Genomic DNA, 20860 nt, shown 5'->3' with positions numbered 1-20860 from the left:
GACTCCGTCTCAAAAAAAAAAAAAAAAAAAAAAAGTGGGTGTGGTGGCTCATGCCTGTAACCCCAGCACTTTGGGAGGACAAGACGGGCAGATCTTTTGAGGCCAGGAGCTCGAGACCAGCCTGGGCAACATGACAAATATCCCATCTCTACTAAAAATACAAAAGTTAGCCAGGTGTGGTAGGGTACACCTATGATCCCAGCTGCTCGGGAGGCTGAGGCACGAGAATGGCTTGAGCTCAGGAGGCGGAGGCTGCAGTGAGCTGAGATCGCACCACTGCACTTCAGTCTGGGCAACAGAGCAAGACCCTGTCTCACACACACACACACACACACACACACAGAAAAAAAAAAGACGACTAAAGACTAAAAAAGGAATGAGGCCAGGCACAGTGACTCACACCTGTAATCCCAACACTTTGGGAGGCCAAGACAGCAGGATGGCTTGAGTCCAAGAGCTCAAGACCAGCCTGGGCAACATAGTGAGACCCCCCACCTCCATAATTCTGTTTTTTTAAAAAGAAATGACAATTTGTAGAGCAATGAACACAATACTATTTATATATGATACACAAGACAAACATATTTGAAAGGTACATCCACAAGTATGCAAACATTCAAAGTTCTGGAAAGACACACATTAAGCCATGACAACCGGAGAAGGGCTAAGGAAAATTTCCATGTTGAAACACTTCTGGGGCCAGGCGTGGTAGCTCACGCCTGTGATCCCCGCACTTTGGGAGGCCGAGATGGGCAGATTACCTGAGGTCAAGGAGTTCAAGACCAGGCTGGTCAACATGGTGAAACCCTGTCTCTACTAAAAATACAAAAATTAGCCGGGCCTGGTGGCGTGGGCCTGTAGTCCCAGCTACTCAAGAGGCTGAGGCAGGAGAATCGCTTGAACCCGGGAGGCGGAGGTTGCAGTAAGCCGAGGTCCCACCACTGAACTCCAGACTGGGTGACAGAGCGAGACTCTGTCTCAAAAAAAAATATTAGCCAGGCATGCTGGCACATGCCTGTAATCCCAGCTACTCAGGAGGCTGAGGCAGGAGAAGCGCTTGAGCCCGGGAGACAGAGGTTGCAATGAGCCAAGGTCGCACCACTGCACTCCAGCCTGGGCAATAGACAGAGAAGGGAAGGGTAGGGGAAGGGAAGGGGAAGGGGAAGGGGAAGGGGAAGGGGAAGGGGAAGGGGAAAGGGAAGGGAAGGGAAGAAAATAAAAACTTCTAGATCACCTGAGTTTTTTTTACATTCCTTTGGTATTTGCAAAATAAATTAAAAACTACAAAACAAATACACTGAGATCCTCCTATCTCCATCCCAACCCGGATGCCCCAGCATCGAGTCGAACGGGACCTCCATTCAGCCCCATTCCAGGCCCTGAATCTCCAGGGAGTCCCTGCAGGGATCTCACTACCTCTCAGCTGTGTTGCTTCACTGTTTGAGAATCAAGTTCTTTCTCAGCTGTGTTGCTTCACTGTTTGAGAATCAAGTTCTTTCCCAGGCAAATGAGAATCCCAATTGGCCTAAACTGTTTCCAGATCCCCCGAGGCTCCTGGGTCTCCATGCAGCTTGGGTGCGACTTCCCCGGATCCCATCACTTGCCCACACAGAAGTCCCGGAAGATGATGTCCAGGATCTCCTCGGTACCCCCTCCACCTGTGAGCCGGGTCAGGTGACCCCGGGCCACCCGCAGCGCCTCTGCCGCCAGGGCCAGGTCTTTTGACTGCTTGTAGTGGCCAAGGGCATCCAGGCAACCCTGGAGGTGGTGCTGGTGCCTTGCTCGGGTCAGCAGTGGGGGATCTGTCGACGGGTCCCCACACCTGGAAGAGACAAAAGACATGGTCTCTCCCGACCTTTTACAACCATCCCTTGAAGGGAAAATGGTTGTAACCATTTTGTAGGTACAGAAATTGAAGTTGAGGGGCAGGCACGGGCCCAAAGCCAGTGGGCCAGCCCACACTTAAACCGTGGGTCAGGGGAGACTGGGAGTGGGAGGGGGGCTCACACTGCAGCTAGCTCCTTCCTCAGTGCCTCCAGGAAGCCGTCCAGCCCCTCTCCCGTCAGACAGGACAGCAGCAGGTGCGGGGGCAGGTCAGGACCGGGACCTGGGCCCTCCGGGGACAGCAGGTCCGACTTGTTCAGCACCAGGAGGAGGCGCTGGCTGCTGTCACTGGGGCTCTGGGCTCCCACAGAGGCTACGACGGTGGCCAGGAAGTTGCAACTGGAGGGAGAGGCCAGGTCAGAGGCGTCCAGCATGGCCAGAATGAGGTCAGCCTGCTCTAGCCTGCGGGAGCAAGGTCAACTGAGCGAGGATCCCAAGTTGAGCAATTGAAGAAGGCACTGGGTGGAGGGACAGTGAGGGGCCAGGCAGAGCACTGGGGGAGCTGCAAAGTGTGAGGTGGGGAAGGAGTAGAGTACCAGGGGACCGCCAAAATGTTGGGGGCCCAAGCCAAGCACAGGGGGTGGGGCAGAGCAAGAGGGGCGGGACACAGTGCAGGGGGCAGGGCAGAGCAAGAGGAGGGGGCACGGTGCAGGGGCGGGGCAGAGCAGGAGGGGCTGGGCACAGTGCAGTGAGTAGGACAGGGCAGGAGGGGCGGGGCACAGCACAGGAGGGTGGGGCAGAGCAAGAGGGGCGGAGCACAGCACAGGAGGCGGGACAGAGCAAGAGAGGCAGAGCACTGTGCAGGGGGAAGAGCAGAGCAAGAGGGACAGGGCACAGCACAGGGGTTGGGTCAGAGCAAAAGGGGCCGGGTACAGCACTGGAGTGGGGCGACCATGAGTGGCGGTGCAGACCAAGAAGGACCAGACACACCACAGGGGATGGGGTAGAGAGCTCGAGGGGCGGGGCAGAATGTAGGGGGTGGACAGAGCACAGGGGATGGGACAGACCGCGAGGGCAGAGCAGAGTTCCAGGGCGGGACAGAGCACGAGAAGGCGGGGCAGAACGTGAGGGCTGGGCGGAGTGCTTAGGGATGAGAAACCTCCGGAGGGCCGGGGGCAGGACTTAGTCAGAACCAAATCACTGGCCGGGCACAGTGGCTAAGGCCTGTAATCCCAGCACTTCGGGAGGCCGAGGCAGGTGGGTCACCTGAGGTCAGGAGTTCGAGACCAGCCTGGCCAACATGGTGAAACCCCGTCTCTACTGAAAATACAAAAAATTAGCCTGGTATTGTGGTGGGCGCCTCTAATCTCAGCTACTCGGGAGCCCGAGGCAGAAGAATCGCTTGAACTCGGGAGGCGGAGGTTGCAGTGAGCCGAGATCATACCACTGCATACTGGGCAACAAGAGCGAAACTCCGTCTCAAAAAAAAAAAAAAAAAAACCCAGGCCAGGTGCAGTGGCTCACAACACTTTGGGAGGCCGAGGCTCAGGAGTTAGAGACCAACCTGGCCAACATAGTGAAACCTCATCTCTACTAAAAATACAAAAAAAAAAAAAAAAAATAGCTCGGCGTGGTAGCTCCCACCTGTAATCCCAGCTACTTGGGAGGCTGAGGCAGGAGAATTGCTTGAACCCAGCAGACAGAGCTTGCAGTGAGCTGAGATCCCGCCACTGCACTCCAGCCTGGGCCACAGAGCAAGACTCGGTCTCGGGAAAAAAAAAAAAAGAACCAAATCCCTGAGATCCCTGCTTGATAGGGCTTAGCAGGTTCTCTGATTCAGGAAGAATGAAAAATAAACGCAACAAGGAGGAAAGGCAGAGAAAGGGCCCCGCGTTCCCCTCCCATCACCACCCTGTCCGCCCACCTCTCCCGGGCGCGCCGCACGCCCTCCTGCTCCACGGGCCCCACGCCCTCCCGCAACCCAGCCGTGTCGCTCAGCAGCACAGGAAATCCGGCCAGGTCGACGGGGGTCTCCAGCACGTCACGGGTGGTCCCTGGCTCCGGGGACACGATGGACACAGGTTTCCGACCTGGGGGAGGGTCAGAAGAAGAGGAGAGGGTGGAGACAAGGGAGCTCCTCCCCCCAGGTTCTACCCCATGTCTGGAGGGAGCTTTAGACCTGAACAATTCAATTACCCAGCTCTTGTCCCCGCTCCTGGCACTAGGCCCCGCCCCCTTCCCGCCTCCTACTCACTGAGCAGGTTCACTAGGCTGCTCTTGCCGGCATTGGGGGGTCCAGTGACCACTACGTGCGCCCCTGAGCGGAGCCTCTGCCCACGTCTGGCATCTCGTAGATGTGCACCCAGGGCCACCTCCAGTGCCCGTACTTCGATGTCGGCTGTGGGTGAGAGAAGGCAGGCAGAGAGAGACAGTGAGGGGAGCCTGTGAGGGCTGATCCGAGGTGTCTTCCTCCCCCACCACCAGGTAGACCCACCTTGCTCCAGGACCCCCTCCTCCAGGTTGTCATCCTCACCGAAATCGATATAGGCCTCCACGTGGGCTAGAGCCTGGCGGGGCAGGGAGACCAGAGGTGGTGTGTGCACCCAGAAACCCACCTTCCCACACCCAATTTGTCCAGCCCGACTTCAGGGGCCAGCTTGGCGGCCCATAGACCGGAAGCTTTCACGCAGGGAATTAATGCGGGATTGAGGGGGGGGTCTCATGCAGGGGTTGCACAGATGGGGTCTCTGAGGGAGAGAATGGACAAATGGGGGACTTGCTTTGGTGAGGGTCTCGGCCCAGCCACGGCAGAGGTGGCCCAGCTCCCCGTCCAGCTGCCTGAGGGCCTGCCGCCGCTGCGCCTCGGTTTCTGCGTGGATAAGGTCCGCCAGCCCCTCCACTTCGGTCAGGTTCAGCTTCCCATTGGCGAACGCCCGCCTGGTGAACTCGCCTGCCTCTGCCGGTCGAAGCCCTGGCACACTACCTGCAGCAAGGTCCCAGTCTGACACCCCCTGGTCCCCACCCAGGCCCATTGGGAGGACCAAGCATCTCACCCAAGGCTGCAACTCACCCAAGGCCTGCAGGACGCCGCTCACCACTGCCGGGCCTCCATGCACGTGGAACTCCACGCAGTCCTCACCGGTGAAACTCTGGGGACCTAATGTGGCAGACAGCTGACAGTCAGGAGGACAGCACAGCCAGTGCAAACCCTTGGAAGGGTGAAACTGAGTCATGGGACCTACAGGAGGCTCGGAACCTGGGGGCCCTCACCTGGGAACCAGAGCACCAGTGCGCGGTCCAGAGGCTCCCCGGAGCGGGGATCGCTGAGGAGGCGCAGGCTGGCGTGGCGAGCAGGGGGCAGGTCTCGGGGTGCCGTGAGAATTCGGAGGGCGTGGCCGCTGGCGGGTCCGCTGGTCCGGATCACCGCGATGCCGCAGCGGCCTTGGCCAGAGCTTAGAGCGAAGATGGTGGCGCCGGAGCCGGGGGCTGGTGCGCCGCTGCTCCGGCGCGTGCACAATCTGGAACCGGAGGGGAGGCGAATCAGCGCACTGGGAGGCTTAGCCTCAGTGTCAAGTAGACCGAGGGCTCGATGATCGCGAGATGCCCCAGGTGGGGGGGTTCTGCGGCTGGGGGATGCACAAATTGGATGTTCTGAAGGCCGAAGGGTGACAGGATTAGGGACCGTGAGGCCAGAAGGAGACCCAGATGTGGGCTCTGCGGCAAGGGTCGTGGACGATTGAGGCATGGAAGAACGCGAATGATTGCTCTGCCGCAGGGAATTGGGCCCCTAAACCCAGGGAGTGGGTCTGGGGGTCCAAGCAGCACCCCAAGCTGTCACACCCCTTCCCCTGTAGCCCCACCTGCGAGGCCCACGTGCCGCTTGGGCCGCCAGGGTCCAAAGCCCCCGCCACATGGATTTACAACCCGCGACCCGCCTGCCCGACCTGCCTGTGTGGCTTCAAGTTTGGGCAGGAGGCCCCGCCCACTCCGCGGCTTGACTAGTAAAGTGCTCAACTATTCTCGACCATCATTGGGTACCTTAGGATACGTCCCGCCCACAGTCTGAAGATCCTCGCTTCCATTGGCTGGTGCAACGGAGAGAGGGAGCGGGAGGCGCTATGAAGGTAGGTGTAGCGAAATGTTGTTCCCCGGGCAACATGAGACCAAATTTTTAGGGTCCTAGCGCAGCGAGGCTGACAATAGGAATAAGGAACGGAAGAAAGGACAGAGCTTGGCACAGGGCAGTGCAAATTACAGCGAGGAGAGGTTTTGAGTCCCTCATTTTCCATCTGCTCACTCCGCAGCCTTAGGCGTGGCAAGGACCTATGTGCGTTCAGTTTTCCCGTTCAAGAAAGGAGGGACTACACCTCTTTACGTTCAGGTTCAGACCGGAAACTCAGAGCATCTCAGTGACCGGGAGGGATGAGTACTGAAGAACCCACGCCCTGGTCCAGGGAAAATCTTGCCCAAACTTCTGGAAAGAGTCCTACTTGCTTTTTCCGGAATTCTCCAGATTCTCTCCCCTCCCCAGCGTTCCCTCCTGCCGTTCCCTCGGCTTCGGATGCCCTTCCTCATTTGACAAACTCGTCTTCAAGGCCTAGCTCCAAGATTCCCTCCTCCAGGAAGTCTTCCTGGAACCCCCAGCACAGCCATCTCTCCACTGTGGACTTCCTTGGCTGTCTCTCTCTCTGGCCCAGGTCTGCACCTGCAGAGCCAAGTGTCCGGTCAGTCTCTGGCTCCCCGAAAGCCAGAAAGGGGAGCCTCGGAGATTGCTTTCAGGTTAACCCAGGACAGCACTGAAACTCGGAATAAAGCGCTGGTGGTGGAATTCCAGGCACTGGCTGGGCGGGGTCTCCGGGAGCGTCTTCGCATGGCGGATTCTCTGGTTCTGGATCAGAGCGGGCGGGCGGCGCACTTGCGTGTTAAGAAAAATCTGTCGGACAGAATAGAGTTCTAATACCCCCTTACCTCGCCCTGCTCAATATTTTTATTTACTTTATTATTTTATTTTATTTTTGAGACAGGGTCTCACTCTGTCGCCCAGGCTGGAGTGCAGTGGCGCGATCACGGCTCTTGCAACCTCCAACTTTTGGGCTCAAGGGATCCGCCCGCCTCAGCCTCCTGAGTAGCTGGAACCACAGGCGCGAGCCACCACGCCAGGCTAATTTTTTGGTGTTTTTTATTTGTTTTTTTTTTTGTTCGTTTTTTTTGTTTTGTTTTTTTGGTAGAGACGGGGATCTCACTACGTTGCCCAGGCTTTTTTTTTTTTTTTTTTTTTTTTTTTTTTATGAGACGGAGTCTCGCTCTGTCGCCCAGGCTGGAGTATAGTGGCACGATCTAGACTCACTGCAACCTCCGCCTCCCAGGTTCAAGCGATTCTCCTGCCTCAGACTCCTGAGTAGCTGGGACTACAGGTGTGCACCACCATGCCTGGCTAATTTTTTGTATTTTTAATAGAAACAGTGTTTGGCCATGTTGGTCAGGCTTGTCTCGAACTCCTTACCTCAGGTGATCTACCCGCCTTGGCCTCCCAAAGTGCTGGGATTACAGCTGTGAGCCACTGCACCCGGCCGAGGCTTTAATATTTTAAGTTGTAAAATAGGAACAAATGATGACATATTTATATTTCGTCTGCCATTCTGTAGTTGTTACATCTGTAACAAGTATATAGCAAGTGCCTACTGTGTGCTCGCATTGAGAACCAGAGCTAGCCCCTCGTTCCTACCCTCGCTGGGCTTTCAGTCTAACAGACCGAGCTACTCAGGATGGTCAGGGGTTGGCCAAATGCCAGGTAAAACCCAGGTCTCCCAGCTAAATGTGAATTTCAAATAAATAATTAATAATTTTTTAGTACTACTATGTGCCATGTAGACATAGGACATAGAAACATTTATGTATGTATGTATATATGCATGTATTTGAGACAGGGTCTCGTTCTGTCGCCCAGGATGCAGTGCAGTGGGTGTGATCTCAGCTCACTGCAGCCTTGACCTCCTGAGCACAAGCGATTCTCCTGCCTCAGCCTCCCAAGTAGCTGGGATTACAGGTGCGCCCCGCCCAGCTAACATTTATTCTTTTATCTGAAATTTACATTTAACTAAGCGGACTGTATTTTTATTTGCTAAACTTGGCAACTCTATGGGATCCTCTCCGAGGTTACATCCTGGAGAGAGTCGGTGTTAACCGGACGAAGAGTGCATGAGGAGTGTTCTAGGCAGCTAAATGGTGCGTGCAGAGTTCCTAAGCAGGGCTTGCTGTAATTATCTATCACAGCCCTGCTGGGGTGGTTGAAGTTATTGTCACCAGGAATCTTCCCCAACAAGCCCGCCCCTCCCACGTCCTCCCTTAGTCAAATTACGCCCATCTCACATTCCAAACAGCGTCTCCAGGGTCCGGAGTTTGCAGATGGGGAAACTGAGGCTCTGAGGCGGAGACCAGAAGAAAGCATGGGTGGGGACAAGTTGGAGAATGCACCATCAGTGCGGGCGGGGACCAGCAGCAGGGAGCGAGGTAGGCGGGCGAGAAGGAAACCCAGAAAACAACACGGGCGGAGACGCGAACCAAAGAACTAGGCGAGCGAACTCAGCTGAGAACCCCAGAGTGACGTGCACCGAGCCGGGAAGGAGAATCGAGGTTCGGCTCGGGCGGGGACGAGAAGCAGCGCTCGGGCGAGCGAGGACGGCGGCCAGCGCGGGCGGGCGCGGCCTTTGTCTCCTCCTCCCGCGCGCTCGGCGGCGGCACCGGCCCCATGAGCCCGCGGCCCCCCGTCGCCCGGGCCGTCCGTAGCCCCTGACCTGACCTGTCCTCGCCATGGCCGAGGCCGCCTCCGGCGCCGCGGGCACGTCCCTGGAGGGCGAGCGTGGCAAGAGGCCCCCGCCGGAGGGCGAGCCTGCAGCCCCGGCGTCCGGAGTTCTGGGTATGTGTGCGGCTGGACCAGACAGGGTTGCAGGTGCCTGGGGAGCCCGCGTCAACTGCACGGGGAGGAGGATCAGGGTCAAACGTAACCTGGCGTGGTGTCTGGACGAGGGGCCGTCTCCTCCCGGCACTGCGGCTGCGGCCCGGCGGGCGGGCGGGGCTGGGACGGTGCTTCGGGCTGGGGTCCCGGCGCGGAGACGCGGACACGCCCCTCCGAGAGCCCCAGGCTTGGGCTGCGCCCTGCCACCCCCGGGCTGCGGGATCGCGGCGGGCCAGGGATGTGCTTGAGAGAGCCTCTCTGCGAAGAATACAGAATCATACGGTCCTGGGTTCAAATCCCAGCTCGACTGTGTGACCTTGGGCGCGTGACTTAAACGCTCTGGGCCTCAGTTTCCTCACCTGTGAAATGGGGGTAAGAACCGCACCTAGTTCCTGGGGCTGCTGCAAGGACGGCGCTGTCATAATGTGGTGAAGCGCTCAGGGCTGCTAGTGAGCGCCCCATCGATTGTGGTTTTGGAGGCGGAGCTGGGCCTCAAGAATGAGTAAGATTTGTAAGGGAGGATCTGGGGGGAAGGGCATTTCTGGAGGAAGGCCTGGCTGGTACAAGGACGTGGAGGGAGGAAAATAAGCCAAGCCCAGAGCTCCCGGGGCTTTGAATGCCAGGCAGAGTGGTGAGGAGCCCTGACGGGGGCCGGAGGAGCCAAGACTGGAGGCTGGGTCCGGGTCCCAGAGTGGCCTGACCCGGGCCTGCTACGCCGCCCCCTAGATAAGCTTTTCGGGAAGCGGCTCCTGCAGGCGGGTCGCTACCTGGTGTCCCACAAGGCGTGGATGAAGACGGTGCCTACAGAGAATTGCGACGTGCTGATGACCTTCCCAGGTACCCACGCCCGCCCGCCCGCCCGCCCAGTGCCCAGATGCGGCTCTCCTGAGCTCGGCTTCCCAGAGCGGGAATATGTAGGAGGCCTTGGGCCCCCTCGTGGCAAGAGCCATCGGTCCCTGTGCCCCTTGGCAGACACGACCGATGACCACACGCTGCTATGGCTGCTGAACCACATCCGCGTGGGCATCCCCGAGCTCATCGTGCAAGTCCGCCACCACCGCCACACGCGTGCCTACGCCTTCTTTGTCACCGCCACGTATGAGAGGCGAGTCCCCTGTCCCTGGCCTCTCGCTGAGCCTGCCACCTGGCTCCCCGCTCTACCAAGTGCCAACCATGCTATCCAGCCGCCCTGCGTTTGTCCCAAAGGCTGCCAGGTGCACCATCCTCAGCTCCAGGATGGTGGGCCGGGGCCTCCCTGTGAGCCCACCTCCTCCGCCTTCTTCACAGCCTACTCCGAGGGGCCGACGAGCTGGGTCTCCGCAAGGCAGTGAAGGCCGAGTTTGGCGGGGGCACCCGCGGCTTCTCCTGCGAAGAGGACTTTATCTATGAGAATGTGGAGAGCGAGCTGCGCTTCTTCACCTCCCAGGTGAGGCCGGCTCTGGGCCCCTGCATGCATCCTGTGCCTATGAGTTCCCTGAGCTCACGCCCTCTTCCTCGCAGGAACGCCAGAGCATCATCCGCTACTGGCTGCAGAATTTGCGTGCCAAGCAAGGAGAGGCGCTCCACAACGTGCGCTTCCTGGAGGACCAGCCAATCAGTGAGCAGGGCAGGGAAAACACCAATCACAGGCAAAGAGTTGGGTGGAGGTCTTCAAAGACAGCTTATTGGAGCAGGAGGGCGGGGCCTAGATCCAACCAGTCAGGGGTTGGCAAAAAGTTAGGAAACCAATGAGCTAAAGGGGCGTGGCCTTAGCAAAAGGGTAGAGCTTATCTCCTGAGTTGGGTGGAGCTCTGAGAGAACAGCTTATCAGGGCAGGAGGGCAGGGCTTATGTCCAACCAGTTAGGGGTTGGCAAAGAGTTGGGAACCAATGTGCTGAGGGGGCGTGGCTTTGGCCAAAGGGTGGGGCTTATTTCTGGGAGATGGGTCCAGGAGAGGCCTTTTTCTGGGTCTGGGATAAGGTGGAGGCAGGGACCATGGACAGCACTCCACTTACAGAGTGGTGCGGCTCTTGCGTTGGATTCCCCTCCAGGAAACTAGCCACCCAAGTTCACCTTCCGACAGCAAGTTTTTACCATTCCTCAGACGTTCGGGTCCACAAACTGAGCTTTATTTAAAGCAGGGGAACAGGCACAGTGGCTCCCAGTACTTTGGGAGGTCGAGGCGGTAGCATCACTTGAGCCCAGGAGTTTGAGGTTGCAGTGAGCCATGGTAGCGCCACTGCACTCTGTCCAGCCTGGGTGACAGAGCGAGACCCTGTCTCAAAATAAACAAATAAATAAAGTAAAAAATAAGGCCGGGCGCAGTGGCTGACGCCTGTAATCTCAGCACTTTGGGAGGCTGAGGCGGGCGTATCACGAAGTCAGGAGATCGAGACCATCCTGGCCAACATAGTGAAATCCCCATCTCTACTAAAAATACAAAATTTAGCCAAGTGTGGTGGCGCACGCCTGTAGTCCCAGCTACTCGGGAGGCTGAGGCAGGAGAATCGCTTGAACCCGGGAGGCGGAGGTTGCAGTGAGCTGAGATCCCACTACTGCACTCCAGCCTGGTGACACAGCTAGACCCCGTCTAAAAAAAAAAAAAAAAAAGCCGGGTGCGGTGGCTCACACCTGTAATCTCAGCACTTTGAGAGGCCGAGGCGGGTGGATCACTTGAGGTCAGGAGTTTGAAACCAGCCTGGCCAACATGGTGAAACCCCTTCTCTACTAAAATACAAAAATTAGCTGGGCGTTGTGGTGGGCGCCTGTAATCCCAGCTACTCCGGAGGCTGAGGCACGAGAATCGCTTGAATGCGGGAGGCAGAGGTTGCAGTGAGCGGAGATCACGCCACTGCACTCCAGCCTCGGCGACAGAGCGAGACTCTGTCTCAAAAAAAGAAAGAAAGAAAGAAAACATGGTTCCTCACCAGGACCCGACTCTCCCGGTTCCTTTACATCCTCCCCGCCTGCCCCTGCACCTACAATTTCTGAAGGAGAATCAGATCTTCTATCCATCTAGAAGTCCTCCCCTGGAAAGAGCTCTAGAGGTTTAAGAGCAGGCAAAAACCTGTGACTTGGGTTTTAGACAAAAAGGGGCTAGCCAGGCTAGGCACAGGTGGAGGAGTGGGGATCACCTGTGTTCCTCCCTCCACAGTCCCCGAGCTGGCAGCACGTGGGATCATCCAGCAGGTGTTCCCTGTCCACGAGCAGCGTATTCTGAACCGCCTCATGAAGTCATGGGTGCAGGCCGTGTGCGAAAACCAGCCTCTAGGTGCTGCCTGGGCTGGGGGGTGGGAGGGAGTCCCAGCAGACAGGCAGGGGATGACTGAGACCCACTTGTCCCCTGGCAGATGACATCTGTGATTACTTTGGCGTGAAAATTGCCATGTACTTCGCCTGGCTGGGCTTCTACACATCGGCTATGGTATACCCAGCTGTCTTCGGGTCTGTCCTGTACACATTCACAGAGGCTGATCAGGTACTGGGCAGGGACCCTGCAAGGTCTGGGGGATCCAGAGGCGCCCTCCTTTCTGGACTGGCACAAACAATGACTCAACTCTTCTCTGCCACCCACAGACAAGCCGGGATGTTTCCTGCGTGGTCTTTGCCCTCTTCAATGTGATCTGGTCGACGCTGTTCCTAGAAGAATGGAAGCGGAGAGGGGCTGAGCTGGCATACAAGTGGGGGACGCTGGACTCACCTGGGGAAGCCGTGGAGGAGCCACGCCCCCAGTTCAGGGTTAGTTGGGGGCTGAGTCCAGGGTCATGGAGACAGGGCAAAGGTAAATGGTGGGGGACACTGCAGGAGCAAAGGCAGAGAGGTGTGAAACAGTGTTGTTCCATCAAAGAGGGTATGCCAAACTGAGGCGGGCTCTGTGTGCTCCCCAGGGGGAGGGGTGGAAGTTGGATTTGAGGGACTGGAAACAGTGCCCTAGGTGGGTGACCTGAGAGGGTCACCTCCACATGATGGAGGGAAATTGAGTTCTGAGGATAGGGAGGGGTGCAGGAGGCGGAGGTGGCCCCTCTGAGCTCATGCTGGGCCCGGCCCTTGCCCACCATCAGGGCGTGCGACGTATCAGCCCCATCACGCGGGCCGAGGAGTTCTACTACCCGCCTTGGAAGCGGCTACTCTTCCAGCTGCTTGTGAGCCTCCCCCTGTGCCTGGCGTGCCTCGTCTGTGTCTTCTTGCTCATGCTTGGCTGCTTCCAGCTGCAGGTGACCCCCCATACCCCCACTCGCCCTGTCCTTGGTGCCCAGCTCCACCTTGGGCTGAGCCCTGCAGCCGGGATGAGCCCTGAACCCCCTTCTCCCGCAGGAGCTGGTGCTGAGCGTGAAGGGGTTGCCCCGTCTCGCCCGATTCCTGCCTAAGGTCATGCTGGCCTTGCTTGTCAGTGTGAGTGCCGAGGGCTACAAGAAGCTAGCCATCTGGCTCAATGACATGGGTACGGCCTGCCAGGGGGTCTCTGGGAGGAAGGTCTCCACTGCCCCTTGGGATCCCTGACACCCTTGGGGGGACCGCGGCTGCCCCCTCACTCTCCCCCTTGGCCCCTAGAAAATTACCGGCTGGAGAGCGCCTATGAGAAGCACCTCATCATCAAAGTTGTCCTGGTGAGTCACCACCATCCGGCAGGCAGGGGGACAGCAGGGAAGCTGTGGGGTCTGTATGGGGGCACAAGGAAGGCTCCAAGGAGTGGGGTGTGGGTGCTGGGTGACCACCGCCTGCCTCCTTCCTGCAGTTCCAGTTTGTCAACTCGTACCTGAGCCTCTTCTACATCGGTTTCTACCTCAAGGACATGGAGCGCTTGAAAGAGGTGAGACCGCCGCCCCAGCGGCAGTCCCCCCTGCCCCCATGGCGGCCAGCGAGGGGCCATACCTGGCACAAGGGGTCCAAGGGCTCTCCAGCCCCTCCCTCCCCTCCTCCATCCTTCTCTCCTGTCTGTCCGTCCGTTGTCCGTCGTCTGTGCGTCCTCTCTCTGCCTGTCGTCCCCCCATCTGTCCGTCCATCTGTCCGTCGGTCCCTTCACAGCTCCTGCTCGTCCTGTCCCTGTCCCAGAGCCTCGAGCGGCAGCTGCGGGCGGCGCTGGTCCCGCTCGCGGCCCTGCGGTTCCGCCTGCTCCTCCTCTCCCTCCGGGGCCTCCTGCTCGCGGCCCGGGCCAAAGTACGGGCAGGTGGCGAGCCCGTGGGGCCTCGCCGGGGTGGGCAGCGTGGCTGTGCTGGGGGCCTGGCGCGCCGAGCTAAGGGGGCATGCGCGGAGGGAATCTGGGGTCGGGGACCGCCAGCAAGCAGGAGCAGGCAGCTGGGGGCGCACGCGGCCCAGTGCACCGACAGAGCCCGCGGTGGGGTGGAGAGGCGCTGGGCCTGCCCGTGAGGTGGACGAGGAGCGCTGCGCGTGCCAGGCTGTAGTTTGTGGCTGAGCGCTGGCGGCCTCGCGTCGAGGCGCGTCCAAAGCAGCGGAGTTAGGAACCAGATTCGGCGTGTGTCTGGGCACGGTGCTCTCGCGGGGCGCCCAAGGGAGGGTGAGTCCCCCGATCCCGGCGCCCCGCTTGCCCCCCACGCGCCTCTCTCCTTCCCCTTCCTGCCCCCAGATGCTGGCCACGCTGCTGATCACCCGCCAGTTCCTCCAGAACGTGCGCGAGGTCCTGCAGCCGCACCTGTACCGGCGCCTGGGCCGCGGCGAGCTGGGCCTGCGGGCCGTCTGGGAGCTGGCCCGAGCCCTGCTTGGCCTCCTGGGCCTCCGGCGCCCTGCGCCCCGCCGCCTCGAACCACAGGCGGATGAGGGCGGGGGCGGCGGCAGCGGGGGCGGGGGCCGCAGGTGCCTCAGCGGGGGCTGCGGGGCGCCGGAGGAGGAGGAGGAGGCGGCGGCGCTGGTGGAGCGGCGGCGGGCGGGGGAAGGCGGGGAGGAGGGGGACGGGCCTCCAGGGGGCAAGGAGGAAGACGAGGACGACGAGGAGGAGGAGGACGAGGAGGAAGAGGAGGACGAGGAGGAGGGCGAGGAAGGGGGCCTCCTGGACTGCGGGCTCCGGCTGAAGAAGGTCAGCTTCGCTGAGCGTGGCGCGGGGCGGCGTCGGCCCGGCCCAAGCCCGGAGGCCCTCCTGGAGGAGGGGAGCCCCACAATGGTGGAGAAGGGGCTGGAGACGGGAGTGTTCACCCTGGCCGAGGAGGACGACGAGGCGGAGGGGGCTCCCGGCAGCCCTGAACGGGAGCCCCCGGCCATCTTGCTCCGCCGGGCCGGGGGCGAGGGCCGAGACCAGGGGCCCGACGGGGGCCCGGACCTGGAGCCCGGCTCCAACAGCGATTCGACCCGTAGGCAGAGACGGCAGAACCGATCGTCTTGGATTGATCCGCCGGAGGAGGAACACTCGCCCCAGCTCACCCAGGCGGAGCTGGAGAGCTGTATGAAGAAGTACGAGGTGAGGCGGGGGCGGGGCCTCGCAGAGGGCGGGACACACCGTCCGAGGGTGAAGGCCGTGGGGGTGGGAGTGGTGATAACAGGGCCCTTGATGTTGGGATGCTGCAGAAGAGGAAGGCCTAGCCAGATAGAGGAAGCCTCTGGACTGGCTGAGGATGGGGACAGGCCCTGGGTCCATATGGGATAATCTGAGGGAGGCGGGCTCAATGGGAGAAAGATTGTCCGAGGGAAGAGGCTTCCAGGTCTGAGACCCGCCCACTCGCAGGACACGTTCCAGGACTACCAGGAGATGTTCGTGCAGTTCGGCTACGTCGTGCTATTCTCGTCCGCCTTCCCCCTGGCGGCGCTGTGCGCCCTGGTCAACAACCTCATTGAGATCCGCAGCGACGCCTTCAAGCTGTGCACCGGGCTGCAGCGGCCCTTCGGCCAGCGCGTGGAAAGCATCGGCCAGTGGCAGGTGGGGGGAAGCCAAGAGCTCCGAGCTGAGGCCCAGAGGGAGCCCAGGTGCAGCTGGGAGGAGCCTAGGGTCTGGGGAGGCTGGCTGGACTCCGCCTGAGCCCTCCTGCCGCCCTGCAGAAGGTGATGGAGGCCATGGGTGTCCTAGCGATTGTGGTCAACTGCTACTTAATCGGCCAGTGCGGGCAGCTGCAGCGCCTCTTCCCCTGGCTGAGCCCGGAGGCAGCCATCGTGTCCGTGGTAGTGCTCGAGGTGGGGCCAGCGACAGGGGCGGGGGCAGCTGGGAGGCGAGAGGGCTGCCCCAGCGTCTGCAGCCTGCAGCTTCCTCTCTGCCACCCCTACAGCACTTCGCTCTGCTCCTCAAGTACCTCATCCACGTGGCCATCCCCGATATCCCGGGCTGGGTGGCCGAGGAAATGGCCAAGCTGGAGTACCAGCGCCGCGAGGCCTTTAAGGTAGGGGGGCGCCAGGCTGGGCTCCGTTTTCTCATTGGTGGGGCTTCTGGTGGATCTCTGATCTTGGTGGCCAGTTCCTTAGCGTGAGGGCAAATGCAGAGACTGCACAGAGCTGGGTATAATAATTAGTGCTCCCTGGCTGGGTGCAGTGGCTCACTCCTATGATCCCAGTGCTTTGGGAGGCCAAGGTAGGAGGATCGCTTGAGCTCAGGAGTTTGAGGCTGCAGCGAGCTATGATCGCACCACTGCACTCCAGCCTGGGTGATGGAGCAAGACCCTGTCTCTAAAAAGAGTAATAATAAGCAATAATAACTAGTGCTCACAACGGGTCCAGTCGCTTCTGGAATCCTGGCAGCATCCAGCACCAGGCTGGCCCTTCAGAACCTTCAGCCATCTACCAGCTTGCCCGATTGCATCCTGTTAGGGGGGCCAGGGACACAGCGGAGGCTTCCTAGAAGCGCAGCTTCTTCCGCATTCCTCAGAAAGCTACAGAATGGGCCAAGGAGCTCCCCAGTGCCTGCACAGGGAACATTCCTCGAGGATGACAATGTCCTTTGTCTGCACTGTCCCTGCAGCCTTTAGCTACAGGTGATAAGTGAGCACGTTGAAGTCGGGCTGCTGCGACCGAGAAACTGAATTTTTATTTTATTGAACAGAGCCACACGTGGCTACCTGGGTATAGTCTGCTGCAGCCATAGTCCTTTTTTTTTTTTTTTTTTTTCCTGAGGCAGAGTCTGGCTCTGTTGCTCAGGCTGGAGTGCAGTGGCGCCATCTCGGCTCACCGCAAGCTCCGCCTCCCGGGTTCACGCCATTCTCCTGCCTCAGCCTCCCGAGTAGCTGGCTGGGGCTATAGGCGCCCGCCACCACGCCAGGCTAATTTTTTGTATTTTTAGTAGAGACGGGGTTTCACCATGTTAGCCAGGATGGTCTCGATCTTCTGACCTCGTGATCCGCCTGCCTCGGTCTCCCAAAGTGCTGGGATTACAGGCGTGAGCCACCGCGACCGGCTTTTTTTTTTTTTTTTTTTTTTTTTGAGACAGAATCTCTCTCACTCTGTCATCCAGGCTGGAGTGCATGGAGTGCAGTGGCCCAATCTCGGCTCACCGCAATCTCCACCTCCTAGGTTTAAGCAATTCTCATGCCTCCCAAATAGCTGGGATTACAGGCATGTCCCACCACGCCTGGCTAATTTTTGCATTTTTAATAGAGATGGGGTTTCACCATGTTGGCCAGGCTGGTCTCCAATTCCTGACCTCAAGCAATCTGCCCACCTCCCAAAGTGCTGGGATTATAGGCGTGAGCCACCGCACTCAGCCTGCAGCCACAGTTCTGTCTCTTGCCTGTTCTCTGGGAAGCAGGGGATCAGTTGAGGCTCAGGATTGGTTTCCACTTTACCAATTCCTAAGACGCTGCCTGGCACACAGCCGAGGACAGAGTTGATGGCCAGTGAATGTTGGTTTTCTTTTCAATTCCCAGAAAGTACCGGCGTGGGTCCAGGGATTCATTCAGTTGCACCCAATAAGCCTCGGAATCTCTCTCCAGTTCCCCAGAGAACCTCAGTGTGGGCCCAGAGATGAAGCTGGCGCCCAATACGCTTTTTTTTTCTTTTTTGAGACAGTCTTGCTTTGTCCCCAGGCTGGAGTGCAATGGCACAATCTCAGCTCACTGCAACCTCCGTCTCCTGGATTCAAGCGATTCTCCTGCCACAGCCTTCCGAGTAGCTGGAATTACAGGCGTGTGCCACCATGCTCAGCTAATTTTTATATTTTTGGTAGAGACGGGGTTTTGCCATGTTGTCCAGGCTGGTCTCGAACTCCTGGCCTCAAGTGATCCGCCCACTTCAGCCTCCCAAAGTGCTGGGATTACAGGCGCAAGTCACTGCACCCAGCCCCAATAAGCATTTAAGCCTCCCTCATTTCCACAGAAAGTCTGATCATGTACCTGGGAATGCAGTTGGCACCCAATAAGTGACTGGCTCTCTCCCACTTCTGCAGGGAGCCCCCATTGTGGGTGCAGGGATACAGTTGGAGCCTAATAAGCATTTAAGTCTCCCCCACTTTTGCAGAGAGCCCTGGCTTGCACCAATCTCAGCTGGCACCCGCTAACACCCTTTCTTCTTAGTCCTGTAACGGCTTGGCTCTACCTGCAGAGACACGAGCGCCAGGCCCAGCATCGCTACCAGCAGCAGCAGCGCAGGCGGCGGGAGGAGGAGGAGCGACAGCGCCATGCAGAGCACCATGCCCGGCGGGAGCATGATTCTGGTGGCCGGGAGGAGACGAGGGCCGAGGGCTCTGGGCTGGACCCTGCCACCTCCTCCGAGAAGGCCTCTGCCAAGGCCAAGGGCAGCACTGCGGGTGGCCACGGGCCTGAACGGCCCAAGCGCCCAGGGTCCCTGCTGGCACCCAACAACGTCATGAAGTTGAAGCAGATCATCCCACTGCAGGGCAAATTCCTCTCGTCAGGGGCCACATCCTCACTGGCTGCTGCAGGGGCCGGAGCCACCACCCGGCCTCCCCCTGCCCACTCACCTACGGGCAGCGACACCCGCCTGCCTGCCTTCCTCAGCTTCAAGTTCCTCAAGTCACCCGAGACCCGGCGGGACTCTGAGCGCAGCCACTCACCGCCCAAAGCCTTCCACGCTGGCAAGCTCTTCCCCTTTGGTGGCACCCGGGCTGAGCCCGGGTCCAACGGGGCGGGCGGGCAGGCCCGGCCAGACGGGACCCCCAGCAGTGGCGGCAGCCGGGTTCAGAGGAGTGGGCCGGTGGACGAGGCCCTGGCTGAGGAGCTGGAAGCCCCCCGGCCCGAAGAGGAAGGCTCAGGTCACAAGCTTTAACTCGGGGGTGGGGACGCCGGGCCGGCTTTGGGGATAGGGTAGGGTGGCCAGGCCTGGGGAGAGGGGCTGAAGGGGACAGGGGAAGCCCGGTCTTGGGTCCTGGTGGGGACCAGGTACGTGGTAGGTGGAGCCTCTCAGTTAAAGCCTGCTTAGTATCTCCAGGGCCTGTTAGCCTGGAGCCCCGTGCCTGACCCTCCCCAGGGAGGGATGCCAAAGCCCCTTGTCCCAGGACTGCACCCAGGGACCCCCCGACCATGCTCCGGTGCCAGGAGAGATGAGGGAGGCCTGTTTCCCAACCAGCCCACCCTTCTCCTGCTCCAGCTCACTCTTGGGGGGCACTTGACCCCCCAGGCCTCTATGCAAATCCACACCCTGCGGCCCAGCTGTTCAGGAAGGCCTTCCTCAAGGTGGGGCTGGGGCTGCCCACCCAGGGAGCTCCCACATGTGCTGAGCAGAGGTGCAGGCCTCACCCCTACCCTCTCACCCCTACCCTCCCACCCCCACCACCTCCCCTGCCCCAATCCCAGCCTGGGCTCCAGCAACCCCATCCCCAGGGAGCCCAACAGGTGGCAGCTGCAGCACAAGGGCCATAGGTCAGAAGCCAGAGGGACTTCCTCAAACTGTCCTCCCCCTGTGACCGGCAGGGGCCGTGCCCAGAGGCAGGGTATGCACCAGAAGCCGCCCAGGGGGCCACCCCACCTCAGTCTCTGATCAGAAGCAATAAGGCCTTTATGTGCCTGGATGCCCGGGAGGGAGTGCGGGCAGGGTCGCCAGCCCGGCGGGGTCCGGCGGGGGCGGCATCCCCCCGGAACGGCCCCTCTCGCCTCCGCAGGGACAGCGCTGGCCCCCGTGGGCGCCCCTGCCCTCCGCACCCGCCGCAGCCGGAGCCCCGCGCCGCCGCCGCCAATGCCGCTGCCCCGGCCCCCCACACCGCCCGCCGGCTGCTGGCAGTGGGACGGGCCCTGGGGCTGCGGGGGCGAGGGTGTCGCCCCCCGCCAGGCCCTGGCCGCTGCTGAGTGCCCACCCTGTGCCATGGCCGGGCCCCCACCCGCCCCCCAGCCCCTGCAGGGGGACGCCAGCTTTTACAGCCTCCCACCCCCACCGCTGCCGCCCACCTCGGATGCCCTCGAGACCCCAGAGCCTTCCCCTAGCCCCAGCCCCAGCCCCCAGGCCGTGTGCTGGCCCAGCGGCTGGCATTAGCTCTACCCGCCCTGCCTTCTCTTCTCATATGCAATATCAGTCATTCACAGGGGCAGCCGGTCCCCAAAATGCAAGATGCGCTTCAGCCCCCAGTATTGGCCGGCGCCCCCCATCTGCCGTTTTCCTTTTCAAACGAAAGGAAACCCACAAAACCAACAGAAAACACACAGACACACACACACACACACACACACACACACAGAATAGGTGATTATTTATTTGTTTTTAATTTATTTTGTCATATTTTTGTAAAACGGCAGAAATGCAATAAAAACTATATTTCAACAGTGCCCGAGGTCAGAGCAGTGGAAAAGGGAGTGGGGGTGGGGGAGTCTGGGTGGCTGGGGCCTGGGTTGGGAACCCCCCTCCCCCGATCCTGGTACAGGCTGGCTTGACCCGTGGGGGCCTCCTCCCAAAAACTGGGTCTCGGCCACAGATGGAAAACTCCAGGCTGCACCGCCTCTGAGACGGCCCAGATTTGGAGGCCAACTTCAGCCCTGGCTTCAGCCACTAGACAAAGGAAGGAATCTCTAAGTGCTGAAAAGAGGCGACAATGTGTGCACAGGCCCCAGTCCTGAGTAAGACGCCTTCTCAAAGAGAACAACGCTGTGGTTTGCAAGACGTGGCCCCTTCTAGCACACCCGCCTCCTGGAACATCGTCTGGGGAGCCAGAGACAGTGGGAAGAGCTTGTGGCATGAACATCAGAAGGCACCTGGCACCTGAGCCTCCTGCAGTCCCTGACTTGTGAT

At 59.8% G+C, this 20860-nt stretch overlaps 2 protein-coding genes across 13 annotated transcripts; one reads left to right on the top strand and one right to left on the bottom strand.

The window, feature by feature from the left end:
• Positions 1 to 530: 530 nt before the first annotated feature.
• GTPBP3 (GTP binding protein 3, mitochondrial) lies at positions 531 to 9225 on the bottom strand. 7 transcript variants are annotated; one of them, XM_063616363.1, is made up of 11 exons: positions 9139 to 9225; positions 8830 to 9037; positions 5863 to 6757; positions 5095 to 5342; positions 4895 to 4981; positions 4605 to 4807; positions 4319 to 4391; positions 4079 to 4222; positions 3749 to 3914; positions 2008 to 2286; positions 531 to 1822 (listed from the first exon to the last, which is right to left on the bottom strand). In XM_063616363.1, the coding sequence occupies exons 3-11, from the start codon at positions 6111 to 6113 to the stop codon at positions 1597 to 1599; spliced, it is 1677 nt and encodes a 558-aa protein (XP_063472433.1). In that variant the 5' UTR covers positions 6114 to 6757; positions 8830 to 9037; positions 9139 to 9225; the 3' UTR covers positions 531 to 1596. The 7 variants fall into 7 exon arrangements, with proteins under 7 accessions (XP_063472433.1, XP_055095291.1, XP_055095288.1 ...); XM_055239316.2 differs by lacking the exons at positions 5863 to 6757; positions 8830 to 9037; positions 9139 to 9225 and adding an exon at positions 8183 to 8412; XM_055239313.2 differs by lacking the exons at positions 8830 to 9037; positions 9139 to 9225 and having other exon boundaries at positions 5863 to 6999.
• On the top strand, positions 8449 to 20400 carry ANO8 (anoctamin 8). Of its 6 annotated transcripts, none has more exons than XM_055239272.1 (18): positions 8449 to 8740; positions 9506 to 9616; positions 9752 to 9884; positions 10067 to 10205; positions 10280 to 10376; positions 11913 to 12029; positions 12109 to 12236; positions 12335 to 12496; positions 12820 to 12972; positions 13073 to 13199; positions 13310 to 13365; positions 13494 to 13568; positions 14343 to 15167; positions 15432 to 15623; positions 15743 to 15874; positions 15967 to 16077; positions 18227 to 18896; positions 19743 to 20400. In XM_055239272.1, the coding sequence occupies exons 1-18, from the start codon at positions 8635 to 8637 to the stop codon at positions 20108 to 20110; spliced, it is 3702 nt and encodes a 1233-aa protein (XP_055095247.1). In that variant the 5' UTR covers positions 8449 to 8634; the 3' UTR covers positions 20111 to 20400. The 6 variants fall into 6 exon arrangements, 5 of the variants coding, with proteins under 5 accessions (XP_055095247.1, XP_063472236.1, XP_063472237.1 ...); XR_010115297.1 differs by having other exon boundaries at positions 8469 to 8740; positions 18143 to 19574; positions 19743 to 19872; XM_063616167.1 differs by having other exon boundaries at positions 8469 to 8740; positions 18143 to 18719.
• Positions 20401 to 20860: the final 460 nt, after the last annotated feature.

The sequence above is a fragment of the Symphalangus syndactylus genome, chromosome 13 (genome assembly GCF_028878055.3).
Source record: "Symphalangus syndactylus isolate Jambi chromosome 13, NHGRI_mSymSyn1-v2.1_pri, whole genome shotgun sequence".
NCBI lineage: Eukaryota > Metazoa > Chordata > Mammalia > Primates > Hylobatidae > Symphalangus > Symphalangus syndactylus.
This window is presented reverse-complemented; position numbering and strand designations above follow the sequence as displayed.